General features: G+C 38.3%; 1 protein-coding gene across 3 annotated transcripts in view; it reads left to right on the top strand.

Annotated features, from left to right (window-relative positions):
* The window catches only part of COG5 (component of oligomeric golgi complex 5), a 307,484-nt gene that overhangs the window by 117,733 nt on the left and 167,427 nt on the right, over positions 1 to 22,324 (top strand). For all 3 annotated transcript variants that reach the window (XM_073328456.1, XM_073328457.1, XM_073328458.1), the window contains exon 7: positions 10,867 to 10,997. In XM_073328456.1, coding sequence (XP_073184557.1) covers positions 10,867 to 10,997 — 131 coding nt within the window. The remainder of the gene's footprint in view (positions 1 to 10,866; positions 10,998 to 22,324) is intronic.

Raw genomic sequence — 22,324 nt, forward strand, 5'->3', positions numbered from 1 at the left:
TCTTTTCAATCTCTTCATATGAGAGTTTTTCCTCATATATTTGTTCTTTTCTGGATGCCCTCTAATGCTGTAATTCTTTTTGAGATGGGATGACCAGTACTGTACACAGTATTCAAGATGATGCCACACTATTAATTTATATAATGGCATTTTAATATGCTCCATATTATTTTTCATCCATTTCCTTATGCATTCTAACAGTTTGCTTTTTTTTGACCACAACTGCACATTGAGCAGAACTCTTCATTCAGCTGTCAACAATAATGCCCAGATTCCTTTCCTGAGTTAATACAGTTAACTAAGAAACTCATAAGGTGTATGATTAGTTTATTTTTTTCTCTCCAAAGTGCATTACTTTGCATTTATCAACATTGAACATTTACTGTTGTGCTACCCAGTCGCATAGCTTGTTTGGGTCTCTCTGAAGTTCCTCATAGTCCTCGCCAATCATGGCTAACCTAAATAACTTTGTACCACCTGCAGATTTTGCTACCTTGCTACTCACCCCCCTTTCCAGATTGTCAATAAATATATTAAACACTAGTCCTTGTGTAGAATCTTGAGGCACCCTGCTGTTAACCTTTTGCTATGGTCAAAATTGAGCATATACTCCTGTCCTTTGTTTTCTATCTCCTAGCAAGTTTTTGATCCATTTATAATACGCTCGCGACTACGTAGCTTTTTTAGTAGCCTCTTGCAAAGGTCCTAGTCAAAGGCCTTCTAGAGCTCTAAATAAATTCAAAGAAATCTAATCAATTTTTCCTTTGTGGAAATTATGCTGGTTAGACTTATATCCTGCTATTTCAGATGTTTTAATATTCTGTTTTTAGTTATTTCAAACAACTTGCCAGCTCCAGTTGTAAGGCTTACTGATCTCTAAATTGTCTGGGTCACATAGGTACAACATTTGCTACTCGCCAATCCAGTAGCTGTTTTAATAAGCGATCACACTTTTTTGTTAGCTTTTCAGCCACTTCATTCTTAAGCCCCATCAGAACTCTTGGGGGATATCATCAGGGCCTATGAGGTGACTTACTGCTTTTTAAATGATCATTTTTGCTCCAACACTTCCTCTTCTGATACCTCAATCTCTAGTAGAATGTCATCTTTATTACCAGAAAAGAGCAGGTCCAGTGCATGCACCTCCCCATCTTTGATTGTGAGTACTTATATTAAAAAAAAGATTGATTTTCAGCTTTTACTTTTAACCCTTGCTAATCCACCAGACCCATCAATTAATTCAGACTTCCTGCTAGTAGTATACCTAAAGAATCTGTTGTTTTTACATTTTTAGCTATTTGCTCTTCAAAATCAATTTTAGCCCTTCTAATTTCCCTCTTCCATATTGTGTGTTGTAATTTTATGCTCCTGCTTATTGGCTTTACTGGTTCTGTATATCCAAATTTTGAAAGATTTCTGTTTGACTTGAATAAGCTCTCAAGCCTTGTCATCTCATCATATTGGTTTACTTCTTGCTTTCATGGTTCTCCTTTTGTTATTTCACCATTGCTATTAGTACGTTTCTGTTTGCTACCTTCTAGTGAGTGGTCAAGATCAATACAGTTGTAATATAGAGTACAACATCACTTTTATGTGCTTTATATGAAGCACATACGGATTCTGTCTTTATACTCATAGATTTCTATTTATCATAATTTACAACTCTCAGTGAATGTTTTGTTTTAATCTAGCATTTCCTCCTCCATATCTTCATCATATGAAGTTGTCAGAGTAGCATTAGAGGTCAGAAACTGAAATCACAAATACAGAAAGATTCCAAGCTTTGGAGTCATCTAAATAGTTACAAAAACAGCTATTTGGCTCAGGATATTGTTTTACTACATAACATGCTGTACTGATGTCAGGTTTATCTTGCTCAGCTAAACTCCTGTTATATAACTATCTGGGAAATGTTGGTTTAAAGAAAGCACATAATTAAGCGTCATCTCTTGTGGTAGATTAGAAACGCTGTTCAGATTTAGTAAACCAAGAAAATTTGGAATTCTAATGACCGAAATCTCTCTTCCTTTAAGAGACCTAAAGTCCCAACCCTTTCTCAGGTTGATATAGATTATAAATGTCACTAATCCCTAGTGCTCAGTGTATTTTTCTTTAGCATATAATATTTTTGTTCATGAAGGGATTCATCAGGCAGTCTGTATTTTAAGTCCCCAAAATGTTTCCAGCAGTGCATTCCAAGCTTAATAAGGTGTGATAATTACTGGGTGAGCATTACCAACATCTTATGGGACATGTAAGGTTTTTATTTGTGTTTTTTATAAACCAGAATATATGTTGTTCCTCAAATTTATGATTTTAAGACAGAATTTAAACTTTTGCAAAACTAATACAAGTACCTCTCTGTCAAAAAATATATTCATATGTGCTCAGTGTTAAAATACTTCAGTAAGATCAATGGTAGCATTAATAACAAAGAGTTCACTCATCCAATCTGTGCTGTTGTCGTTTATTTTTTATTGGCATTACAATAGTCCTTACAGGCCCAAAATGAGTTTGGGGCTGCATTTTGTACACATGAGTTTACAGTCTAAATGGTCAAGACAGTTAAAGGGTGAGAGAAAGGAAGTATTATTAACCTAATTTTACAGATAGAGAACTGAATTACAGAGAGAATAAATGACTTGAGTTAGGTCTCAGAGGAAGTCTATGACAGATCTAGGAATTGAATCCCGATCACGTGAGTCCAGTGCTTTCACTGGAAGATCAGCCTTTCTCTGTATAGTGTTTGGGCAATAAAGTGAATCACTAATAGTTCTCTTCTTCTCAAACTTCTGAGACCGTGAGTCTATGCATATTGATTGTAAATGGGGAGCAGACATGACTGACCGTGGGATGCAGTGCCTGAAGCACAGGTTCAAGGTTTGTTAATCTCTCGATTAAGTAACTGGAGGTAGCTTTTCAAACTCTTCAAGACAAATGTTTTTTCCTGTCAGCTAAAATTGCCAGGCTGGGATGTATATATGCCATTGTTACTGTTTAGAAAAAACTTTGTTCTAAATGTGCTATGTTTGTGGTTACTATCTGGCTTTGCCTATGCTAAGAAAGTTCAGTGTTTTTCTTCACCAGTTCAGCTCTGCTAGTGCTACCAGTGGTAGAGGTTTTATTGTAGAGAAGGGATAGGCGTGTCTATGGCCATATTGTCTGCTTAGATGGCACATCTCCTGCCTACATTACAGTTTCCATTGTTTTTAGCGCTGGCAGAAAAACACTTATAGATGTTTCTAGTGTGGACATACTGTCCCTTGAGGCTTTTTTCCTTTTTAAACTCTCAAGGTCATGTGACCTTCTCAACCAGTAAGAGAGTTCCTGCACTAATCTAAAAACAGATCCAGCAGCTAATCCTAGCTCTGAATCCTGCACGTATTTTGACGTTACTGCTTTGGATTCCCATTTAAATGCAGTGTCACCATGCTTTCTGTTTTTGATGTTGCACATAACTTTATATTGACAATGATATATAGTTTCATTGTAGAAGTTTTCAGGGAGGAAGCTAGAGGTGTTGGCAGTTGGGCAGCAGTTTGTTTTCATTTCTGGCACCTGGGGAGACATGGGAGCATTTTGAAATTGTGGGATAAACATGCTATCTGGATGTTTTTTCTAAAATGAGCACCACTGAAATAGTTATCCAAGTTGACATTCTACGTTACCACCTTTAGGTTTCAGAATTCACACTTGACTGAGATGATTGAAATCACTTCTCAGAGCTGTTGTTTGGGCTGGCTGTGGACTCAGGAAGACATTAATGCATCTGTTTATGCTCAGTTTGAATTTTCAAAGTTTGAGGGCTAGGAACACAAGGTTGAGGTCTGCACGGGGCAGTGACCTTTAGTATGCAGACTGGACAGAGCACACCTTGGCCACATGAAGAGCGGAGGTCTCGGCTATGGGCCAGAGTCAGAGTAGGAGGAACAGGAATTGGGATGCACATCCACCCAGGAGCTCAGTGGAACTCTGAGGGAAAGCAATATCTTTATTACTTATCAACTGTCTCTCCAGGGAAGGGTCCTGGAAGTGCAGGCCTGGTGTAGTGTGGTGTCAAGAACTGGGGCCAGAGCTTCTGCAGGGAGACACTTTCTCCCACAGGAGGCCCTGGCCTCCTGCTTATATCTTGCAATCGTATGTTAAAACCAGCAGATCCAGGCAGTTTGGTGGTCATCCCCATGGCTGATTTCTGGGAAGGGCAATAGACAATAGGGGAGACTTTCTCTCCTTTGGCCCCTTCTGCAGGCCTTCCTGTGGGAAGAAAGGATCAGAGCCATATTTTAATTTTGTTTAACAAAAGCTTGGCTTCTGGAGCACTGTTCTGTGGTATGATGAAAGGAATCCACAGCAAATTCTGTGGTGGTGGGACCTGAGGGACCCTGACTATACCCATGCCTCCTTTATCCCATTTTACCAGAAGTTATGCATTAATTTGGTGTGTCAGCTTCAGAGAACAGATTCTGAACCTCCTCAGTTTCCTCACGCTTAAGAGTATCATTTGCCTCATTGAAATCTGTAGCAAAACTCCCATTGACTTCAATGGATGTAGGAGCAAGTCAACCCTATGGTTTGCCAGCATATTCACAGAAAAAATAGGTCGGCAGTAATCTGGTGGAAAGTGACATGCTGCACCCAGCAACATCAGTGTTGTAAACCTCTATGTGTACAGTACTTCATTAAAAGAAAAGGAGTACTTGTGGCACCTTAGAGACTAACCAATTTATTTGAGCATAAGCTTTCGTGACGTGAGCTGTAGTCTCTAAGGTGCCACAAGTACTCCTTTTCTTTTTGCAAATACAGACTAACACGGCTGTTACTCTGAAACCAGTACTTCATTAGCAGCCTTTAGGGGAGGAGTTCCTTTCTGCTGTCCTCCGTCCCTCTCTCTGTTCAGTTCTTAAAACACACCCACATACAAAAGTATTTGTCAGCCTGTCTGTGTTAAACTGAAGCCTATTAGACATTCAGTGTTGTTTGGGTAGGTTTTCTCTCTGCCTTATCAAGCTTTATCGTGTGGCACTACACGAGCCTTGTTTTAAATTTGTTATGCTGGGTTGCATATACAAGTGTATTTTGTCACAGTGCAGGGGAATAATACTCCCTGTCTGCATGGTTGTGATGTGACTCCTGGTATGTTTTGTGTTCAGTTTTGAGCACGTTATTGTCAGACAAATTCTTAGAGTTAAATGAGTTGATAAAAGTAACAAAAAATATTGGGGGGCTGGAGCGACTGGTTTATTAGGGAAGATTAAAAGAGTTTTTCTAAGTGAGGCCATAAATCTAATTATTCTATGAATTTCAAGGAGGCAAATGAATTGGTTAGCATAGTACAATGATTGTAACTAAGAGCAGTGGAGTCATATTTAAAAAACAACAACAAATTAGAGTTGTATATGGGTGGTGGGAATGTCCTGACCATGGTATCTGTTAGACTGTTGCGTATTCTTCCAAGGGAAGTGATGTAAGCACTATTTTGCACAGAAAACATCAATAAATGTACAATTCAGAAAACTCCTGCATTGATAAGAAGAGGGTCTAGATCACCCCTCCAAGATCTTTTCTATCTCTACTTTATAGAGATATTCCACAAAATGAAAGGTTTGAGAAGCAGTGCACTAACAAGCAAACTCTCCCAACATTTCTGTAAGGTAAGAAAAGATTATCCCCATTTTGCAGAAGAGGAAATTGAGAAACCAAAAGGTTAAAAGATTTGCCCTAGGTCACATAGTGAGTAAGGGGGAGAGTGGGAATTAAAATGGATTTTCTGACCCCAATCCCAGTCCACTAAACCATGTTGCTTCTCCAAAAACATTAACTGCTTTTACTGATAAAAAATGCTTTCCAGTTCTGTGAGTAGATGAGAAATCTTCAGTGCTAAAAAGCATTTGATTTTAAAAATAAATGATAAATCATTAACTTGCCATTGAGTTCCGACCTCGTTTTAAAGGCAAAATAAGATGCCAATAAAATGTATTTATGCACTTTAATCTGGATTTAGCATCATATTGTAGTTCTGATTTGTGGGTTTGATTTTTAATAACAGAACTAAATTAGTTAAGATGCAGTTTAACACTTATAAAGTGTAGACATACAAAAGATCATGGGTTCAAGTGACTGAAGAGTATAAAACATAAAAATTAGGGTGGTCAGGCGATTAAAAACATTAATCACGATTAATCACACTGTTAAACAATAACAGAATACCATTTATTTAAATATTTTGGATGTTTTCTACATTTTAAAATATATTGATTTCAGTTACAACACAGAATACAAAGTGTACTGTTATCACTTTATATTTATTTTTTATTACAAATATTTGTGCTGTAAAAAACAAAAGAAATTGTATTTTTCAATTCCCTTATTGGAAGTACTGTAGTGCAATCTCTTTATCATGAAAGTTGAACTTACAAATGTAGAATTATGTACAAAAAAACCTACATTCAAAAATAAAACAATGTAAAACTTTAAGGCCTACAAGTTCACTCAGTACTACTTCTTGTTCAGCCAGTCAGTCAGACAACAAGTTTGTTTACATTTGCAGGAGACAATGGTGTCCACTTCTTGTTTACAATGTCACCTGAAAGTGAGAACAGACGTTCGCATGGCACCGTTGTAGCCGGTGTCGCAAGATATTTACGTACCAGAAATGCTAAAGATTCATATGTCCCTTCATCTTGAGCCACCATTCCAGAGGACATGCGTCCATACTGATGACTAGTTCTGCTTGATAATGATCCAAAGCGGTGCAGGCCAAAATAAATTTCAGTGGGTAATCTACTGTTTAACAGTATGATTAAAATGGCAATTAATTGCGATTAATTTTTTAATCGTGATTAATTTTTTTGAGTTAATCGCATGAGTTAACTGTGATTAATCAACAGCCCTAATACAAATGTATGTGGTAAATCCTGTCCCCATAGAAATGAATGGAAAAACTCTCACTGACATTAACAGGACCAGGTTTTCACTCATGAAGTTTAGCTACTGTCCAAAATAAAACCCAACTTTTTTAAACTAAGGTTTGCATAATATGTGTGGGAGTAAGAAGGTTTTGTCCTTTTATATGAAATTATCCCATAATATATGCCATGCATAAGAAATAATTTAAGAATTTAAAATAACATCATAAATTAAAATAACAATAACAATTTAAGTAGTGTTGTTGTCATGTCAGTCCCAGGATATTTTATTGGACCAACTTCTGTTGTCTCTGCTGGTCTCTCACCAACAGAAGTTGGTCCTGGAACTGGCATACCACTGTGCCCTCTGTTTTACCAATCTGGGTTCCCTCTCACACTGTGACATTGTGACAAGCTGCAAAGCCCTCCAAGATTGCTCTCACACAAAAATCTACAGGGAGGGGCCACACCCAGCTATGTTCATGAATGCTCTGCCAGCCACTGCATGAACCAACGAGAGAGAGGCTCCAGCCAAAATACCCCCCAGTTCCCCAGCCTCCCACCCTGGAGCTGTACTGTCCTATCTTAGTCAAAAGCCTGAACACTATATGAGTTATTACCCAGTCTGCCGCTTCTACAAAGGAAAGTTGACGTGCATCAGCTCTTGGTCTTGATCTGAGATTTTTCCCCAAGCACTTCACTCAAACCACACTGTTTTAGGTAAAAATATAAAATAGATTTATTAACTACAGAAAGATAGATTTTAAGTGATAGTAAACAGATCAAAGTAGATTACCTAGCAATAAACAAAATCGCAGTCTAATCCTAGATAGGATTTGAATTAAGCAGTGTCTCACCCTGTTAGATGGTATAAACAGTCTACCAAGGTTTCGTACACAGACAGGCTTCCTTCTTTTCTGCCTGGGACCAGCACTTCCCCCAGTTCAGTCTTTGTTCCTCAGGTATTTCCAGGTGGGGAGTGAGGCCCCTTGGTGATGTCACTTCCCCCTTTTATAGCTTATTCCAAGCCACGTTCCCAGCCAAGTTTGTGGAAAAATACAGGTACCAAAATGGAGTTCAGTACCACGTGAACTGGTCACAAGCCCTTGCATGCTCTGATGAGTCATGGTAGCCATTATCCATAAGCTGACTGACAGTTCATCAGGTGAAGATAAGCTTTCTCCTTGGCCCATTGTCTTTGTTGATGTGCCATTCAACTTGAATAGGCCATTCATAGTCTGCTGGCAGACTGTATGTAAAGCTTATGGGTATTAACCAGATGCATGCACATTTGAAATATAAATACATAGTCAATAATCATAACTCCCGATACAAAAATGATACATTCATACAAATAGGATAATCATATTCAGCAAACCATAACTTTTCCATTGACACTTTACATGACACATCTTGCACAAGATGCATCATAATTATGTCATAATCATGTCATAATTATATCACTATGGTGAATATGGGATGCAAAGTGTCACAGGTCCAATAAAAGATATTACTTCACCCACCATGTGTCTCTAATAACAGTTTTAAAAAATTAGCAAGTTTTAATTGTCAGTTACAATGAAAAAACAATTATTTTCAGATTGGTAGGTTATGATGTATTATACCGCAATTATTCCTTGATTATTTTTTAAGGAAAACCCACCTTAACTGTTTTCTTTGCTTTTGCTCAAAATCTTGTCATTTGACTTTGTGTGCGCACGTAAGCTACCAAATACTAGGCTGCTTTCTGACCATTAGACAACATGCCAACGTATTCAGTTATTGTAGGATAAAATGACTTTAGTTTTATTGTATTATTTCTTCACTGCTTAGACAGTAGAAGTACAAGTCTGATCCGTAGCTCTTATATCGGATTAGCTATCTACATTTGTGTGCTTGGTATTTCTAGTGAACATTCTTAAAATTGCATTATGTTCAGCTAAAGCAGACATGAGAACCAGACTATTGCCACAGAATTCACATTGAAAAAAGTGATCAACTTTCATATCTTTTTATGTTTCTCTAGAGTTCAGCTATATTAAATTTAGAAATCTTACTGTATAAACATATTCAATTTGTACTCTCCTTACTCTTTCTGCATGTGGATTTGCAAGACTTCTTTTGTAATTGTATCCAATTCAGCACAATAGCCATGTCCCTGATCTACCAATTTTTTATTTGATTTGCTGATGTACTGTCAATGCTATGTACTGTGCTGGCATGAGGAAACCTAATTTGAAGACTGATTTGTGAGGAAATGACAGTATTGCTTATTTAAGGACTTGAAAAACGTACTCTCCTAATTGTGTGTGGCAAGTAGGAGGCTTTCTTAGGGGTTAGCAAGAATCATGGCCATCAACATCTGCAGAATATCTGTTTTCGTGAGGGGAAAAAACTTGAATACTTACAGATGAAACTCAATGGAGTGCTGCCTTCTTAAATCTGCAGGCAGGAGGGGCTGTGCTCCCTAATTCTTATTCACCATCTCCTCTGGACTGGCCAGCAATCTTTGCAGCAACATCCTATGTGAGCTAGGAGCAGTTTGAGCAACTGTTCTGTCAACTTGGCTATAGGTACTCAGGAGCCCCACCAGTGGTTGGCCGTCCCTTCTTGGAGATAGGAGGGAGGGAAGAGAGAGCTGCTTTGGCTGCTAAACTATGCTTTCTTGCTGGGCTTTGGTACCACATGGGAGCCTGCTGGAAGGAAAAGCAGGATAGGTGCTCCACTGACCACTTCTTCCTGAGCCCAGGACAGCCCTCAGCATAGCACGGCTTCCTTCTCCATTCAGCCACTGAGTACAGCATGGGAGGGGAGAAGATACTGAGAACCTACTCTTTTCCCTTCATTCCCCTCAGCTTGGAAAGAAGGCTACCAATAAGTTGAAGGAGGCATATCATAATGTTTTGAAAGGAAGACAGCATGAATTTGGGAGGGAGATGGCAGTGAATAAGTTTATGGGGATTGGAAAGCCACACAATATGAGTTTTGTCGGGGTGTACAGGGAAAGGACAATGACTTCAGATACTTTTAAAAAATAATCTGTCTGGTATCTGTGACATGTATTATACCTATTAGAAATGATCTGTTAGGGCATTATTCTGGGGGCATGTGTGTAAATTTGATTTTTTCACCTAATTTAGATGTAGAATGGTTAAAGATGGTTTGCCGTATCATCTGTAGTATGCACCCGTGCCACAAAGCAACTGGCAGCGTTCAGTTATCATCTGCTGAAGTACTGGCGAACAGGAGGAAACAATTTTCGCACGCCAATTGCAAAACTCATAATGTCCTAATGTGGAAGGAAAGTGTAAAATTAGGACCTGATTATACAATGTTTGCTTTTGTTGTCTTCCTGGGATTCTTTTTTGAAAGTACTCAAAGGGAACTAGAAGAGAGAAATAAAAATTCATGCCCTGTATCTGCCGAGAGGATCAAGATCAGGCCTCTGGATAAGTTAGCTATAAAAGAACAGAAATGTGGAAATACGTTATTTGGGTGAGACATTTTTTCAAATGGGGTTAGAAAGAAGGATATTGTGGATATAGGAATGATTTTAGTAACACTCATAATTTTATTTGTCAACAGATAAACACTCTTGTAATATTGAAAAGAGATTTGACCATCCTTCCTCTTTGATTTAAAAATAGATTTTTCTGTCATCTTTGACATATAGGCTGCAAAGTAAATCATGATTTCTGCACTTCAATTATAACACCCACATATTTGGAATGTCTGGGTTTACAGGAAAACTATGAAACGAGTGCAGTGAATTTACTGTAGTAATGCTCACTTGTTGAATAATTTTCCTTTGATTTTCAGCTTGTTTAATAAATAAATTATTTGAATACATTCTACATTAAGTATCTTGTGAAAATGCCAGAAATATCTGTATGTTGTAAATGTTTCATTATCATACATGTCAGAATTTTTTAATTTTATCTAAATTCTGTTGCTTTTATAGATTATCTTTCACAAGGGATAGACCTCTCCGGAATAGAAGTAATTGAAAATGACCTGCTTTTTATTGCAAGAGCTCGACTTGAGGTTGAAAATCAGGCTAAACGGTTACTTGAGCAAGGGGTAGAGACTCAGGTAAAAAACATTTTTTTTCACTTCAAAAGCAAAGATGAATATGGAACTTTGAAGCTAATTATTCTGTTTACTATAGAATTGTCAAACTAAGGGACCAAACCTGAAAAATCTTGCTTATCTGAGCAATTGTTACTCACATAAGGACTCTCTCAGAAGTTAATGGGGTTAATTGCATTAATAAGTTTACTCAAAAAAATAAGATTTTGCAGGATAAAGACCTGAAAACTTGAGAAAAATTAAATGTGTATTTTATAGAACATAATATAACAAACTTCTTTTTGTGGTAAAGGGATAGTTTGTTAATATTGAAAATATTTTGTATTAACATAATGCTCTGTGCTTTATATTTAAGGTTACTGAGCATTATAAATGAATTTGAAAAATGTATATTCTGAGAAATGCAAGGAATCTGCTGCCATTTAGCTGTGCTTTGGTGTAATGAACTGATTCAGAAGATTTCCTATTAAAACTTTAAAGACACCTTAAACTTTGAGATAAAAATCTATTTTAAGGAGTATCAGAATGAATGTGCATAATTATATTCATTTATGCTAAATCTGATTACCTGCAATTTAAAGGGGCTGAATAAATGTATGCTTGTATAACTATCGTACAATACCATCTATGCTTTTCTCTGCATTTTTCTATTTTCATGTCTTAGTATTTTTAAAATAAATTTACAATTTATTATTAAAATAACCCTTTTTTTTTCATTTTAAAGCCCCTTAATTATCGTAAGTGGAATGTTGGTCTAATACAGTTCTGTAGTAAGTTGGGGTTCTATGGGAAACAAAGTCAGAATATTCAAAAGAGATATTTGTGTGCTCTTTTTCACAAAATTTTCTAGTCATGTTAAAAAATTAGGAATGTGATTTATAAGTAAAAACATTATAATAGCACCAATGTTTCCTACATTTTCAGTATCAGAGTGGTAGCCGTGTTAGTCTGGATCTGTAAAAGCGGAACTCTTTGCCGCTTTTACATTTTCAGTGTCATTTAAGAGTTGAAGACTTGGTTTAAGCTTAATCGCTTTTAAGATATAAAGTGGAGGAATTCTATTGAAAGTTAACAGGAAAAAGGAAAAAAACAAATGAGACCATTAATTATATGCAATACTCCTTTACCATATTTGTTTGTGGTAGATAATGGAGTGCTAAAAAAGACCAGTCTGTCTCATATTTATACTTACACTGAGATTTCTTGCCTACTTAAGGCCAGTCTATGTAGGTTTTGATGTGGACACAGCAGCAAAATGAGAACAGATGCATGGAATTAAGCGGCAGGCTGCAACTTTTATTAAACTTTAACACAGGGGAGGAGTTCTATCTTCCCATTGCCCCTACTCTCTTATACAAGGCATTTAATTGTTTCCAGTGTGGGGGTTGTAGGGCTCCTTACCATATAATCTGTTAACTGGTGCCAGGGTTACAGGGCTTGTTACCATATAACCCATAATGCAGAGTGGCTCTCCTCAGCCTATCCTGCAGGACTCAACTCTCTCTGAGTCTTAACAGAACTGTGACTTCCATCAATATGGCTTTCCTAGTGTGTATTACACCAGTGCAAAAAACCTATTGAAGACAATACCTAAGAGGAAGTAGGCAGTAATTTTTTATTGTAAATAGGGCTGTCAAGCAATTAAAGAAATTAATTGTGCAATTAAACAATAATAGGATGCCATTTATTTAAATATTTTGGGTGTTTTCTACATTTTCAGATGTATTCATTTCAATTACAACATAGAATACAAAGTGTACAGTGTTCACTTTATATTTATTTTCTATTACAAATATTTGCACTGTAAAAAAAACACAAAAGAAATAGCATTTTTCAATTCACCTAATACAAGTACTGAAGTGCGATCTCTGTGTCATGAAAGTTGAACTTACAAATATAGAATTATGTACAAAAATAACTGCATTCAAAAATAAAACAAGTAAAAATGTAAAGTCTACTAGCCCACTCAGTCCTACTTCTTGTTCAGCCAATCACTAAGATAAACGAGTTTGTTGATATTTGCAGGAGTTAATGCTGCCCGCTTCTTGTTTACAATGTCATCTGAAAGTGAGAACAGGCGTTCGTATGGCACTTTTGTAGCCGGCATTGCAAGGTATTTATGTGCCAGATATGCTAAACATTCCTGTGCCCCTTTGTGCTTCGGCTACCAATCCATAGGACTTGCTTCCATACTGATGATGCTCATTAAAAAAATGTATTAATTAAATTTGTGACTGAACTCCTAGGGGGAGAATTGTATGTCTCCTGCTCTGTTTTACCCGCATTCCGCCATATATTTTGTGTTATAGCAGTCTCGGCTGATGACCCAGCACATGTTGTTCATTTTAAGAACACTTTCACTGCAGATTTGACAAAACACAAAGAGGGTACCAATGTGAGATTTCTAAAAATAGCTATAGCACTTGACCCAAGGTTTAAGAATCTGAAGAGCCTTCCAAATCTGAGGGACAAGGTGTGGAGCATGCTTTCTGAAATCTTAAAAGAGCAGCACTCCAGTGCAGAAACTACAGAACCTGAACCACCAAAAAAGAAAATCAACCTTCTGCTGGTGGCATCTGACTCAGAGGATGAAAATGAACATGCATTGGTCCGTACGGCTTTGGATCATTATCGAGCAGAACCATCATTAGCATATACACATTGTCCTCTGGAATGATGATTGAAAAATGAAGGGACATATGAACGTTTAGCGCATATGGCATGTAAATATATTGCGATGCCGGCTACAACAGTGCGATGCCAACGCTTGTTCTCGCTTTCAGGTGACGTTGTAAACAAGAAGCGGGCAGCATTATCTCCTGCAAATGTAAACAAACTTGTTTGCCTGAGTGATTGGCTGAGCAAGAAGTAGGATTGCGTGGACTTGTAGGCTCTAAAGTTTTACATTGTTTTGTTTTTGAGTGCAGTTATGTAACAAACAAACAAAAAATCTACATTTGTAAGTTTCACTTTCATGATAAAGAGATTGCACTAAAGGTGCATTTGAGGTGAATTGCAAAATACTATTTCTTTTGTTTATTATTTTTACAGTGCAAATATTTATAATAAAAATAATATAAAGTGAGAACTATACAGTTTGTATTCTGTTTTGCAATTGAAATCAATATATTTGGAAATGTAGAAAAACGTCCAAAAATATTTAATACATTTCAATTGGTATTCTATTGTTTAACAGTGCGATTAAAACTGTGATTACTTGCCATTAATTTTTTAATCGCGATCAATTTTTTTGAGTTAATTGCGTGAGTTATCTGTGATTAATTGACAGCCTTAATTGTAAATATAGCTAAAAGATCTTTAAGATTAGTGTTTACTCCTTTCAGTTTGGGTTCTTTTCACATGTCACATTTGACCTTGTCTGACAATTTTCTATTCATATTAAATACTAACACAGGGCTGACAAATAAACCCCAGGAAAATTAATCTCACTTCATTTGAAGAATTGATAGTTTTATTAGACACATCAGACCGTATCAAGATAATCAAGACATTATTATAGTAGATGCCTGTTGTGCTTTAGTGAGTGACCGGTTTCCAATCAAAATGGGGATTGTGTAGAAAAACTTTATTAGTGCTTAATTGTATCAAAAGAAAAAGAAAGATGCAACTGTCAGGATGAAATGTTGTTTGGTTTGCTTCACCGATTTCTTGATGAAGAGAATAATGTGCTTTAGAAGATTATGTGCTTCCTTCCATTGTCCTGAGAAATATAGAATTACAGAGATGAACAACAAAAAGAAAAGGAGTACTTGTGGCACCTTAGAGACTAACTCTAAGGTGCCACAAGTACTCCTTTTCTTTTTGCGGATACAGACTAACACGGCTGCTACTCTGAAACCAGAGATGAACAACAGATACTAAGTCTTTGTTTAGAATTTTTTATCATTCTAGTTGTATGTATTTATGTGACAGGTATATTTACTTTTCATACATTTCAAGCCTGGATGTTGACCGTAAGAGAACTGAGATCCTCCCTACTTCTTTTTTTTTTCTTTTGTATAAGAGAAGCTATGAAATAGCCCAACTTCCTATTTAATCCTTTCTTAGCAGGCGTGCCTCTGTGCAGCTGAAGATAATGCATTTGTAGTTTCTGATGTGATAACTTTAGAATAATTTGGATGTATAAATACATTCTGTAGTTGTAGTTTGTGGTTTTATGTTCTGAATTTCTCTTTAAATAATAAACACACTAGATTATGTTCCTGCTACATTAAACAGATGTTTTTTGTCTTAGCAACTATCATGATTCATGTCTGTGTGTGTTGAGTTTATAGCCCTTTGTATTTTCAGTTAATTGATTTTGAATGTTACTCTGTTCTCAAGACCAGGTGGCAAGTATTGAATTCATCTTTAGCATACTATGCCAAAGTATCTAGTCGTATTTGTGGAAAGAATTATGAAAACCTTTACAGAAGTTATTTACAAGTTGTATTTCCCAAACAGTTTATTTCTGAGTATTCTTGCAACCACCTTGAGGGAGAAGGGAATTTAACTATAATGTTTTAAAAAGCTAGCTAGATAATGTCTATAATGAGGTCTGCTTCTTTACAATTGTATGTAATGTTGGGCTGGAAACTTAAAGAACATAAATCACAAGGTGAATAAAAGGAGACTTAATTACATGTCTGTTACTGTATTTTACATATGCTAAAACTTATTTACACTGACTGAGGCAAAGAAGACAAAATTATTAAGCAGATATGCAGATGTGTGTTTATTATTAAAAAGTAATACTATTGGTTTGAGATTATTCAAATTAATATGCAAAGAACATTTTATATTTCTAATTTGTATTCTAGATACTATTTTTAAAAAGGTTTGTGCTTCTGTTGATCTGGGTTGACGCTGTGGACAGAATTGTAATTAATGATTGTGTGAGACAATTATTTTTCTGTTTCTCACAATATACTGCACATGGAAATGATTAAAAATTGCTTGTTAAATCATCCATCAATAACATGGTGATAAGCCATTCTGATGAATGCAGTCTGCATTGTAAACATCTCCTGTTCCCTGTGTCCAGCTAACAACTAAAGATCCATGGGAATTAGAACTGAATCTTGTATTCTCAGTTCATTATGCATTTTGAAGCCAAATCAGAAGACAGTTTGAAATTTACAAAACAAAAAGTATTTAATTTCTTTTAAGGAAGTGATAAAAAAGGAAGATATAATTCCACTCTTCAAACATTTATGAAAAATACACACAGGATTTGATCAGATGTTTTGATACAGGTTGATGATCTGTCATTTCTCAGGATCTTAATACAGATGCATAGTATCTTGAGATTATTCTGATTATAATTCTGAGTGGTGTTTGAAATAGAAATCTCTAGATATTTTTTTTTCCTTTTGAAAGGAACGCAGTTGTGGTTGGTAAGACCAGAATTTGACTTTGTGTTTTTATGTATGTGCTTGCAAAGTCCATGCATTTCCTTTATAAGCCAAATACTCAATGCTCTTTTTTTTAATATAAACAATCCACATTTTATAGATGAATAGATTCCAAGGCCAGAAGGGATGACTATGATCATCTAGTCTGACCTCCTCTGTAACATAGGCCATAAAACTTCCCCAAAATAATTCCTAGAACATATCATTTAGGAAAAAGATCCAATCTTGATTTTAAATATGGTCAGTGGTGGAGAGCCCTCCACAACCCTTGGTAAATTGATCCTCTGGTTAGTTAATCTCAGTGTTAAAAATTTACACCTTATTTCCAGTCTGAATTTGCTTTACGTTCCAGCCATTGGATCATGATCAAAGAGTCAATTATTAAATATTTGTTCCCCATGTAGGTACTTATAGACTGTAATCAAGTCACTCCTTAACTTTCTCTTTGTTAAACTAAGTAGGTTGAGCTTGAGTCTGTCTTATAAGCCATGTTTTCTGATCCTTTAATTGTTCTTGCAGCTCTTCTCTGAACCCTCTCCAATTTATCAACATCCTTCTTCTCATGAGCCCTCTTACAGTAGTTCATCAGTAAGCATCTGAAAATGGGGCAAGGGGGATGAAAAAAATTATAACTATGAGAAACACATAGGTGTCACCTTTTAAGCAAAAGAATTGTAACAGCACCAAAAATTCACCACTTGTCTCCTAGAACTGTACTATTCTCCAGGTGAAGCTACTGTGACTTATGATGGCTGTTAACCATGACATGAGGCACAGTGCTAACAAGGTGAAACTTCTCCTTCTAACATTTCATCAACTATCTGTCCAGTGAAAATATTGCTGCTATTATCTTTAATCATTTAGATAATCCCTATTACCCTTGACAAGATACAGAGATTTCAAATGTCAGCAGGGCTTGACAAATCCATTCACTCCTTGCTGGGGTCGAGCGGGATGTTTTTCAAATCTTCTCTCTGTCTAACCTAATCTTGTTTTGATGCCCACATCACCATTGTATTTGAGCACCTCCCAAGAGTAGGATTGACAACAATATCTCTCTCTTCCATGGCTAGTGTGGGAGCGTAAGTTATCAACTTCTTCAGAATTTAAGCTATTCCTCCATCTCTAAGGCCATGAAGATGACCTTAGAGATGTGACTTGAATATAAAGTAATGTACTGTTTGTCTTCCTGAGTCTGCAGACAGATACCTCCACTGCCTCTGCCACTTCTTGTAGATCTTCCAATCAACAGCAGAGTGAAATTTACCAGACTGGTCAGTTTCACTGCAGCTTTTCTATGGAAACCTGAGCAGTAGTGAACCTGTCCAGAATAATATCAAATTCATGCTATTAATACTGTTTCTTGGGAAAGCTATGAGCCAAAGGATCCCAAAATAGTGGATGCTAAGAAGGGTTGGGTAGTGGAAAACTTTAAATCTTCTCCTTTCCTTTTGTTACAGTAGCCAGAGATCTAAGGGGAGCAGCAAAGATAAGCATCCAGAAGGCTCATGGAGAAAAGTAGATAACTGAGCATCCCCCCTCACAGCAGCCAGGAGTTTCTGAAGGGAAAAAACCAAAAGCTCCTTCTTTTCTGCAGTTATGGGTGGGAAGATGGAGTTTCACATTTATCTGACATCTGTGAAAAAGGAGGCTTATTTTAAAATTGGAACCCCAAAGCTGGGTCCATGGGAAGCACCATCTTCCTTCCCAGCAGGTGAAGGTCTCGGAGGAGCTAGGCTTCTACCCTGGGGTTGCTCCAAGACCTTGGTCCAAATTCCCTCTGAGAGCTCATTCCATACCCTGATCTCCTTGGGAGGATTTTTTTTTTTCCAGGAGGAAAAAAATAGACCCTGGCGGTACCCTGCATGAGGGGGCGCTTGGCATAGAGGAGTAATTGCCCACAGTTGTCCTCTGAGTCCTCTCTGAAGGGTAAAAATGGAGCCACTAAATCCCTGCTAAAAGTCACAAAGACAAGCAAACCTCACAAACAGTGACATCATAGACTGCTGCCAGATCTTAAGGAATTGTCATGCACACTTTATCATCCATTGACAGAGGGAGACCACAGTAAAATTTTATCAATGCAGTTTCTATCCCATACCCAGGCCTTACTGACCTATATCAAAGGAATATGAGGATTCAAGAACCTCCCTTGCTGCCCTGTCAAAGCCTTCTCAATGGCCATTTCCCAGAAACTGATGTTTGGAAACAGGTTGAAAATTAGCAAAATTGCAAGCATCAAGAGTTGGCTTCTTTAGTAGAGATCTCCCAGCAGCTGTCTGGTGTTCTGATATCTTGTCATTCCTGAAGGGAAACATCAGCAATCTGTACCAATAATGGATATTGGTCCAACTTGCAGGCAGTGGCCTGATGCATTCCCAGCACATCCAAGGCCAGTGACACATGCTGAATGTTTGTGAATAAAGCCTTGAATTGTCCGCATGAGATACTGTTCTTTTTACACAGCAGTATATTGCTCAATGGGGATCTGAATAATTTCATCCATAAAGTAACATGAAAATTCTTCACAGTGAAACATGCTACTCTGTACCAGCTAGGATTAACCAAGTTGTGAACCTTCTGGAATAGTTTTTCTGTGCATAGTATTGTGGATGTTATAATGGAGGTGAAGAAACCTTTGGTTTACTATAGAGACATAGCATAAGATTTCAAAAGTTTTTATGCTACCATTGGTCAGGTTCAGCATGAGACTTTTACCATTGTCACTCTTGCTTTTCTACTCTCAGTTCATCTGAAGTAAACTATGTTGACCTGCGGGGATGTTGCCAATGGACAGGGCACTGTCAACAAAGACAAAAGATCATTATAAATGCCTACCAAGCCATTGATAGAATGGTTGCTTGGTTAAACAATATTCTTTCTCATAAAGAAAAGGAGTACTTGTGGCACCTTAGAGGCTAACCAATTTATTTGAGCATGAGCTTTCGTGAGCTACAGCTCACTTCATCGGATGCATATCGTGGAAACTGCAGAAGACATTATATACACACAGAGACCATGAAACAATACCCCCTCCCATCCCACTGTCCTGCTGGTAATAGCTTATCTAAAGTGATCATCAAGTTGGGCCATTTCCAGCACAAATCCAGGTTTTCTCACCCTCCGCCCCCCCCACCCACACACACACAAACTCACTCTCCTGCTGGTAATAGCTTATCCAAAGTGACCACTCTCCCTACAATGTGCATGATAATCAAGGTGGGCCATTTCCAGCACAAATCCAGGTTTTCTCACCCCCCACCCCCATACACACACAAACTCACTCTCCTGCTGGTAATAGCTTATCTAAAGTGATCATTAGGTTGGGCCATTTCCAGCACAAATCCAGGTTTTCTCACCCTCCGCCCCCCCACCCCCACCCCCACAAACTCACTCTCCTGCTGGTAATAGCTCATCCAAAGTGACCACTCTCCTACAATGTGCTTGGTAATCAAGGTGGGTCATTTCCAGCACAGATCCAGGCTTTCTCACCCCCCACCCCCCACTCCCGGGGGGAACACACACACACACATAAACTCACTCTCCTGCTGGCAATAGCTCATCCAAACTGACCACTCTCCAAGTTTAAATCCAAGTTTAACCAGAACGTCTGGGGGAGGGGGGTAGGAAAAAGCAAGGGGAAATAGGCTACCTTGCATAATGACTTAGCCACTCCCAGTCTCTATTTAAGCCTAAATTAATAGTATCCAATTTGCAAATGAATTCCAATTCAGCAGTTTCTCGCTGGAGTCTGGATTTGAAGTTTTCTTGTTGTAAGATAGTGACCTTCATGTCGGTGATTGCGTGACCAGAGAGATTGAAGTGTTCTCCGACTGGTTTATGAATGTTATAATTCTTGACATCTGATTTGTGTCCATTTATTCTTTTACGTAGAGACTGTCCAGTTTGACCAATGTAAATGGCAGAGGGGCATTGCTGGCACATGATGGCATATATCACATTGGTGGATGTGCAGGTGAACGAGCCTCTGATAGTGTGGCTGATGTTATTAGGCCCTGTGATGGTGTCCCCTGAATAGATATGTGGGTACAGTTGGCAACGGGCTTTGTTGCAAGGATAGGTTCCTGGGCTAGTGGTTCTGTTGTGTGGTATGTGGTTGTTGGTGAGTATTTGCTTCAGGTTGCGGGCCTGTCTGTAGGCAAGGACTGGCCTGTCTCCCAAGATTTGTGAGAGTGTTGGGTCATCCTTTAGGATAGGTTGTAGATCCTTAATAATGCATTGGAGGGGTTTTAGTTGTGGGCTGAAGGTGACGGCTAGTGGCGTTCTGTTATTTTCTTTGTTAGGCCTGTCCTGTAGTAGGTGACTTCTGGGAACTCTTCTGGCTCTATCAGTCTGTTTCTTCAGTTCCACAGGTGGGTATTGTAGTTGTAAGAAAGCTTGATAGAGATCTTGTAGGTGTTTGTCTCTGTCTGAGGGGTTGGAGCAAATGCGGTTGTATCGCAGAGCTTGGCTGTAGACGATGGATCGTGTGGTGTGGTCAGGGTGAAAGCTGGAGGCATGTAGGTAGGAATAGCAGTCAGTAGGTTTCTGGTATAGGGTGGTGTTTATTTGACCATTGTTTATTAGCACTGTAGGTCCAGGAAGTGGATCTCTTGTGTGGACTGGACCAGGCTGAGGTTGATGGTGGGATGGAAATTGTTGAAATCATGGTGGAATTCCTCAAGGGCTTCTTTTCCATGGGTCCAGATGATGAAGATGTCATCAATGTAGCTCAAGTAGAGTAGGGGCTTTAGGGGACGAGAGCTGAGGAAGCGTTCTAAATCAGCCATAAAAATGTTGGCATACTGTGGGGCCATGCGGGTACCCATAGCAGTGCCGCTGATCTGAAGGTATACATTGTCCCCAAATGTAAAATAGTTATGGGTAAGGACAAAGTCACAAATGCGATACAACCGCATTTGCTCCAACCACCCCCCAGACGTTCTGGTTAAACTTGGATTTAAACTTGGAGAGTGGTCAGTTTGGATGAGCTATTGCCAGCAGGAGAGTGAGTTTATGTGTGTGTGTGTGTGTGTGTTCCCCCTGGGGGTGGGGTGGGGGGTGAGAGCCTGGATCTGTGCTGGAAATGACCCACCTTGATTACCAAGCACATTGTAGGAGAGTGGTCACTTTGGATGAGCTATTACCAGCAGGAGAGTGAGTTTGTGGGGGTGGGGGGTGGGGGGGCGGAGGGTGAGAAAACCTGGATTTGTGCTGGAAATGGCCCAACTTGATGATCACTTTAGATAAGCTATTACCAGCAGGAGAGTGAGTTAGTGTGTGTGTATGGGGGCGGAGGGTGAGAACCTGGATTTGTGCTGGAAATGGCCCAACCTAATGATCACTTTAGATAAGCTATTACCAGCAGGAGAGTGAGTTTGTGTGTGTATGGGGGTGGGGGGGTGAGAAAACCTGGATTTGTGCTGGAAATAGCCCACCTTGATTATCATGCACATTGTAGGGAGAGTGGTCACTTTGGATAAGCTATTACCAGCAGGAGAGTGAGTTTGTGTGTGTGTGGGGAGGGGGGGGGCGGAGGGTGAGAAAACCTGGATTTGTGCTGGAAATGGCCCAACTTGATGATCACTTTAGATAAGCTATTACCAGCAGGACAGTGGGGTGTGAGGGGGTATTGTTTCATGGTCTCTGTGTGTATATAATGTCTTCTGCAGTTTCCACGATATGCATCCAATGAAGTGAGCTGTAGCTCACGAAAGCTCATGCTCAAATAAATTGGTTAGTCTCTAAGGTGCCACAAGTACTCCTTTTCTTTTTGCGAATACAGACTAACACGGCTGTTACTCTGAAACCTATTGTTTCTCATGACTGCCTGAAAACACATTGATACATACAAGGGCAGCCCACCAGAAACAACATAAATACACTTCAATTTTGAATTGAAGGAGTCAGTGGTTA

The sequence above is a fragment of the Lepidochelys kempii genome, chromosome 1, assembly GCF_965140285.1.
Source record: "Lepidochelys kempii isolate rLepKem1 chromosome 1, rLepKem1.hap1, whole genome shotgun sequence".
Lineage (NCBI taxonomy): Eukaryota > Metazoa > Chordata > Testudines > Cheloniidae > Lepidochelys > Lepidochelys kempii.